Below are 7,940 nucleotides of genomic sequence, written 5' to 3' on the forward strand. Positions count from 1 at the left end.
TTACAATACTTAATAATATCTACTTTATTGTTCAACGAAGGGCAGTTCTAGTAATTTAATGTTTTTTGGCTTCTTCCTTGAGATTTTGAATATAAGCCTTCAAACGTTCACCGATCTTGCTGGCTATCACACACTTGTAACCACGATAGGCCCACACATCAACGCTGCTACCCTCGACGTTCTTGTCCGCGCAACCCTCAGCGATGGCAACGATCTCAGCCTCATCCAAATCTATTTTAAATTGTTTGGCAACTCGATCGGCATGATAGCCCTCATGTTCGCTGAAGAAGCCCACTCTCTTAGCGGTACAAAGCATGTACTTTCGAATGGGCTCTTCATCGGGATATTGGTAGGTCGCATATTTCTGGAGTTGTTCATTGCTAAGTGGGAAATCTTTGAGGCATTCCTTGACGATAACGGCTAGTTCGGCTTCGGTTTTCGGCACCCATTCATCTTTAGCGTATGCCTAAAAGATATACATATTATATAGCGAAAGTAACGGTGTATATGTATTTTATATACTTATGTATGTATAGTATATGTATGTATGTATGGAGTGTACGTACCAGTGCAATGACTGCAAGGATCACAATGAAGAATTTCATTTTGGATATTGATTTGATTGGCTTTCCCCGTTGGACTCAGAGCACAACTGATGAATAGAATTATTGCAATCCCATATTTATACCTCCAACTCGGTTGATGTGTTTAGCGATCTTCTTAACTTAAGCTTTTTTTGATTATTTTTTAATTTATTCACTTAAATTTATGTACGGATACTACTACATACATACATACGCACTCACAAGACCTTATCTCATTAATAGCTTCCAAAAACTGACTTGAGCTTCGGTTATTAGTATAGTAAATGCGCACGTATATTAATTACGGGTGAGTAAATTGCTTTTCTAGCTAATTCGGGTCAAAAGTGTATCTCATAACTTTCTTGCATCAAATTTTGTATTTCTATCCAAATTTCGTTTGAGGAATCGTTTATGAAAACACAAACCTACGAATGGTACAAATCCTTCAAAGACGGTCTAGAGAGTCTGAAGACATGCCTCGTTTTCGACCTCTTCAACTGATGAAAATAAAAAGATTGAATGATATGGTGCTTGAAAATCGTCTGCCAAGTGTTAGTGAGTTCAAGTACAAGTCTGTTCGTTTGATTTTGGTGGATATTTTGGTTTTTGCTGGACTCGTCTCATCTCTGGACATGCTTAATATTGCGAATTCCGATCCACATTCATGGAGAGCATTATAACTGCCCATGAGACATGGGTTGATGAGTTTGACATGCAAACAAGTCAACAATCATCGAGGAATGGGGGGAATAAACGAGCCGAAACACAGGCCAAAACTTCTCAAATATCAAGGGACATTATTTTTTCGATATTCGTGGTTTGGTGCATAATGAATTTGTTCCGGATATACAGGCGGTTATTAAGGAGTTCTATTTGGCCGTATTGAGGCGTTTCTGCGAGTACAGCCGTCGAAAGCGGCCGGAATTCATGGATTTTACACAATGATAATGTACCATCGCATCGAGCCACAATTGTGACCAAGTTAAAGCCATCGGTCAACCACCCTATTCACCAGATATGGCACTGTGTGTTTTTTCCTTTTTCCCAAACTGAAATTTCCGCTCCTTGGAACCCGTTTTCACTCGATCGAAGAGGTAAAACAAATTTCGCTGAAGGAGCTGAAGGCTATTCCAAACAGCGATCTTATGAAAAGTGTTTCGAGGACTGGAAAAATGGAGTTATATCTATTACATCTGGTGCGGATTAATTTGAAGATGACAAACAAAATATTGAAGAATAATTGAATATTTTGCGCTTCAGTTACAAATTCCGGGTATCACAAAGTATGTGATATTAACTCAACCTAGCCTCTTTTTAATATATTGGGTACAAAAGGAGGAAGAAATAACCAACTATTGAAACGGAAATCGTTATTGTAGGGATAAGGGGTCTAGACTACGGTCTACTATTTAATTCATATTCAGCGCTAAACCACATTATGTTTACGAAAGTGTATTCACTTAATTTCATTGAAATCTCACAGACTGACTGACATTTTCAGTAAAAAAAACAGCAGCCATTGGTTGATAGACACCTCTAATATACTTGTTAGTTATCTAAGCACGAGCTCTAAATTGGAACGTGAAGATTCTTATTAAGATATCTAAATTTTTCTCAACTTACATTATGCATGGACAGACAGACGGATGGTCCCCGGGAGTTCAACTTGTCTCGTGATTCTAGTCGTGTACAAATAGAAAGGGACTGAACTGATCATAAGAACTCAAAAAATTAAAAACTCCTTTTTCATTGAGTGTGTATTTCAGGAATTTGTGCATTCACATCCATATGCACTAAAAGGAATATTTATACACTAGCAAATCTAATAATAAAATTCAAAAACTTAAAATTATTTATTTCAATAAGTCTTTAAAAGGCTCTAAGAACGATCTTTTTTTTTCTTTTTTAAGTAATTTAGAGTTTTTCGATTTTTTGCCCACAGTAACTAGTTTAGTTTTAGGTGATACAAACAACAGTTAGATAAACAAAACGATTATACAACTCATATGAATCCATTCGTTGTTCGACCAAATCGTGAATGGATTACAATCACTTTTGCAATCATATTAACTTATATATGGCTTTATTTAGTTTATTACTAGTTATACCCTGAACAGGCTATGTGTAGGTTGCTTTTTATATTTCGGAATTGGGCAACGCTAGTGTTGTAATCCGGCAACTCGCAACTTTATCGTAAATATGACTCCCTCATCTCTGCCGAGTACCCTTGCGAAAAGTTACGATATCTGAATCGTGAATCTTCTCTATGATATACTTACGTTCTCTGGTTTGACTTTTTGATGTTATACAGTCAGAGGGGGAAATGGGGGACATTTCGCCCCCCACCCCAGGGGCTAAGTGGCTTATTAATAATTTTATTACTCTGAAAAAATATGAAGTAATAAATATGTTATCCAGAAATTTGCCATTTTATTTCGCAAACAATAAAAAATAAAAGACTATCTCCTATTTATATATTATATGGATGAAATCGGAGGATAACCCCGCTCACTCCCCATATAACGGTACTGTTCAGAACTACTAAAAGCGCGATAAATCAGTAACTAAATACGCCAGAGACATTAAATACGATGTCCACAATACCACCGAGATGTTATGAGAGAGCTTTAGAGAGCCGCAGAATAACTCTTGTCAACAGGTGCTACTTTGGACTGAGTAGGCAATTCCTCTCTCGACGAACAAAAAGCAGGATATCAATGAAATTCTTTATTCCAGTGAAAGTACATTCGATACCATTATGTAACTCGACGCTGAACCCAAATTTCGACCGTTTTTAAACATAAATCTACTTGTAAATAAGGAGAGTGTGGCAATTCATATTTCGATATTGGAAAATCTTATTGAATCCATCTTCGATATGGAGATTTTATTAGATAGCCACTGTGCCACTATGTCTCGGTGCACTTGGTTTGAGAGCTGTTCTCTTGAAAATGTTTGAATTTTATCGAGTAATTTAATTGTTAAAAGAACAAAGAAGTAGCCCAACAAAGAACAGGTGGATATCTATTTAAGAGGCATTGATTCAATTTATTGAAAATAAATATATGTGGTTATTATTTATTCGACAGAAAAATCTACTTAAGATTGGGATAATACTACTTATTAGTATAAGCATAAAACGCAAATTTCGATTAAAAATGAAAAGTTCAAAAATTCTTATGTGGAAAAAAAGTATTTTACCGGAAATCTTTTGACCACAATTACTCTGAAAATACACTCTCGCCTCATAGTGGCAGTTCACAGCAGCGAAGTCTTATCAGAGCGCTTTTATTCATGGTAATTATTTAATAGTTCTTAGAAGAAATTCATTGCTGATGGCTTAGCTCACGTGATTATATAGTTCCAAGAAAGACAGTCCATCAGTTCGAAACGGCTTATCAAACAAACAGATTGTTAAAGAAATTCATAATTTATGAGTTTTGTCTTGAGACATCAATAATTGCGAACTGTTTATACATACATATATAAATATGTTTGTCGATATAGTAGAGCAGACACATCTGTGTTTGTTTATTTGACCTTACGGCAAAAGCGTCTTGGGTGCTTATATCTATAATAAACCACCAAAAAATAATGCGTCAGAATAAAATATACATATGAACTGACAGTACTTGCTTTCAATCATATTTGATAAATTTAAAAATAAAACAAGTAAGGAAGGGCTAAGTTCGGGTGTCACCGTACATTTTATACTCTCGCATGATAAAGTGATAATCGGGATTTCATTATCCATCATTTACATATTTTTAAAATACCGTATTTGTGTCAAGTTTTATTCCGCTATCATCATTGGTTCCTAATGTTTATACTCGTATTATACAAAGAAGGCATCAGATGGAATTCAAAATAGCGTTACATTGGAAGAAGGCGTGGTTGTGAACCGATTTCACCCATATTTCGTACATGTCATCAGGCTGTTAAGAAAATATTATATACCGAATTTCATTGAAATCGGTTGAGTAGTTCCTGAGATATGGTTTTTGGTCCATAAGTGGGGGACGCCACGCCCATTTTCAATTTAAAAAAAAAGCCTGGATGCAGCTTCCTTCTGCCATTTTTTCCGTGAAATTTAGTGTTTCTGACGTTTTTGGTTAGTCGGTTAACGCACTTTTAGTGATTTTCAACATAACCTTTGTATGGGAGGTGGGCGTGGTTATTATCCGATTTCTTCCATTTTTGAACTGTATATATGGAAGGAAATGCCTGAAGGAAACGACTCTATAGAGTTTGGTTGACATATCTATAGTAGTTTCCGAGATATGTACAAAAAACTTAGTAGGGGGCGGGGCCACTCCCACTTTTCCAAAAAAATTACGTCCAAATATGCCCCTCCCTAATGCTATCCTTTGTGACATTTGTGATTTGTGAATTTCACTTTAATATCTTTATTTATGGCTTAGTTATGACACTTTATAGGTTTTCGGTTTTCGCCATTTTGTGGGCGTGGCAGTGGGTTGATTTTTCCCATCTTCGAACTTAACTTTTTATGGAGCCAAGAAATACGTGTCTCAAGTTTCATCATGATATCTCAATTTTTACTCAAGTTACAGCTTGCACGGACGGACGGACGGACGGACGGACAGACAGACATCCGGATTTCAACTCTACTCACCCTGATCACTTTGGTATATATAACCCTATATCTGCTCTTTTAGTTTTAGGACTTACAAACAACCGTTATGTGAACAAAACTATAATACTCTCCTTAGCAACTTTGTTGCGAGAGTATAAAAAACGTCAACATGTAAAAATGCAATGAGAATTATTACACACGGTCATTGTTCCGCAGTTAGATTGTTGCACAGTACCGACGTCATATCCATGAACCTACACCTAGTCACCAGTAATGATGCATTTGGTGAATCTAGAGTACTCTAAGAGCCTTTCTTTTGTGGCCTCTTCTTGACGGCGTTTTGCAAAAGATTTTTGGTACGATTCTAGCATACCCAAAACATTAACCAAAATGTGTTGAGTTGATCCAAAAGAGATATTGAGATCCGCTGTTATTGCCAAAATGATGATTTTCAAGCACTATTTCTTTAACGTTTTTCATGTTATCGTCATTAACAGAGATGGTCGTACGACCAGGTAAGATTTCGCTGACTTCGCGACCATCATTGAATGCTTTGTGCTACTCAAGTACTCGTATTCGCGAAAAAGTAGACTCTCCAAAACTTCAATGCAGCATTTTCAATGATGCGGGAGCCATGATTTCATTAGAAACCCAAATCTGGAAAAAAAATTGTTGATTCGGTTTGTACGCACAGTTTCTATGGACTAGTCCGGTTTAGATTTGATCACATGGTATTTTTCGAAACTAAGTATAAAACAACTTGCAAGAATCAAAGCCTGGGAAATGCCTTAAGTATATGATATAAGTATATATTGACCGATATATGCGGTACAAAGTCACTCGGAAGTTCGATTATCTTAATATTAGGTATATGGGGGCTAAGGGAAGTTTTGGTCCGATTCAACCCATTTTTAACATACAGATATGCAATTGTCAGAGAAGTACTATCCCTGAATTTCAGTTATATAAATATAACACACATTGACCGATACTTTCGATCAAAAGTCAACTATAGCTACTGGGGTCCAAATATTCAGTACTAAGGGGAATGAACAGCTTTTGTTGGATTTGAAGAAGTTTTGGTCATAAGGTGGCATACACTAAAGACATTATTCGTGCAAAGTTTAATCCCGTTATATTAATTCCTTCTTGATTTGTGTGCTGGAAAGTAAAAGAATCAAGTGGAATTTAAAATTCTGATATATGGGAAGTAGTAGTTATAGATACAATGTCTGTCGCAAAAGAAACAGGACTGTTAAAAAAACAACAAAAAATTAACATTTTTCAAAAGTTATATGTTTTTATTCAAAGTAGTTTCCTTGTGCTTCGATACAGCGTTTAGCCCGGTCATTTAGCCTTTCAAATGAGTGTTTAAGGTCATTTTTCGGAATGCTCTTGAGAATATCGGTCGTCGCCTTTTGGATAGCTGAAATGTCCTGAAACCAGTGTCCTTTCATGGGCAAATGAAGTTTTCCAAATAGGTAAAAATGACAGGGTGCCAGATCAGGTGATTAGGGTGAGTGATTATTGGTTAATAAGGAGTTTTTTGTCGAAAAATCAGTGACAAGCGTCGACCGATGACACGGCGCATTATCGTGCAACAGGCGCCAGGACCCTGCCTCACGGTATTGTGGTCGAGCACGACGAATGCGTGACAAAAGACGCTTTATAACACCAAGGTAAAACACAGCATTAATCGTTTGGCCAGGTGGGACGAACTCTCGGTGTACAATACCCTCGGAATCGTAAAAACAAATCAGCATTATCTTTATTTTTGACTTCTGAAGACGACCGACTTCTGATCGTCACAGAGGTCCTCACGACCTTTTTGGAATCGCTTAAACCACTCATGCACATTACTACGAGATAGGCACTGATCACCATAAACTTTTTTCATCATTTGAAATGTTTCAGTAAACGTTTTCCCAAGTTTAAAACAAAATTTAATATTTGCTCTTTGTTCAAAATGCATTTTACGACCGATGATCAAAAGCCGCTGTCACTTTTTGATCGATAACATCGATTGTAGTTATCCAATTGTCTTAAAATTTTTACGAAATGTCAACATTAAACTTATCTTTAGGGAGACCGTAACCCCCCCACATTTTTCAAAATTTTTTTCTAGCAAGTGCCCCTTGCTACTGTGATCTCCTGCTCCAAAAAAGAGTTTTACATCTTAATTAAGTGCTTAGTTATGGCACTTTACATGTTTTCGGTTAATGGCGATTTGTGGGTGTGGCAATGGTTCGATTACGCCCACCTAAGAACTCGTAATTTTTTTTTTCTACTATGAAACCTGCATACTAAGTTCTACCAAGATATCTCAATTATTGCTCAAGTTACAGCTTGCACGGACGGAATGACAGACAGACAGACAGTCAACCGGATTTCAACTTTTCTCGTCATTCTGATCATATATGTACACTAGGCATCAAATGAAAGTATAAATTTCACAGACGTTATTTCAATGCAGTTTTATTAAAATAAAAAACTAATAATTCATACATTAATATTACATTTATGTACATAAGTATTTAAGTAACAAATTATATATTAAAAAAAAATTTTCCGGAAAGAAAGGAAAAAATTTTGTTCCACTTTAAAAAAGGGACTCTTAAATAAAAGTGGTCAAATGAAAGTATAAATTCTGAAAAAAATACGAAACGTTTGGTTTAAAAGTAAATTTAGTAATTAATATTGCCTTTTTTATTCTGAGTTACTGCAGGAAGACGTTTTGGCATGCCTCGAACCAAATTTTCCAA

The 7,940-nt window shown here is 36.1% G+C and overlaps 1 protein-coding gene across 1 annotated transcript; it reads right to left on the minus strand.

Moving 5' to 3' along the window:
* On the minus strand, positions 1–799 carry LOC126756869 (general odorant-binding protein 99a-like). The gene is made up of 2 exons (XM_050470335.1): positions 567–799; positions 1–466 (listed from the first exon to the last, which is right to left on the minus strand). The coding sequence occupies exons 1-2, from the start codon at positions 603–605 to the stop codon at positions 56–58; spliced, it is 450 nt and encodes a 149-aa protein (XP_050326292.1). The 5' UTR covers positions 606–799; the 3' UTR covers positions 1–55.
* Between the last annotated feature and the right edge of the window lie 7,141 nt (positions 800–7,940).

This window comes from Bactrocera neohumeralis, chromosome 2 (genome assembly GCF_024586455.1).
Source record: "Bactrocera neohumeralis isolate Rockhampton chromosome 2, APGP_CSIRO_Bneo_wtdbg2-racon-allhic-juicebox.fasta_v2, whole genome shotgun sequence".
NCBI lineage: Eukaryota > Metazoa > Arthropoda > Insecta > Diptera > Tephritidae > Bactrocera > Bactrocera neohumeralis.

Coding starts and splice junctions, on each gene's coding strand:
- LOC126756869 (XM_050470335.1), bottom strand. CDS start 605: ATGAAATTCTTCATTGTGATCCTTGCAGTCATTGCACTG. Junction 467..566: donor TCCTTGCAGTCATTGCACTG/GTACGTACACTC, acceptor TATATCTTTTAG/GCATACGCTAAAGATGAATG.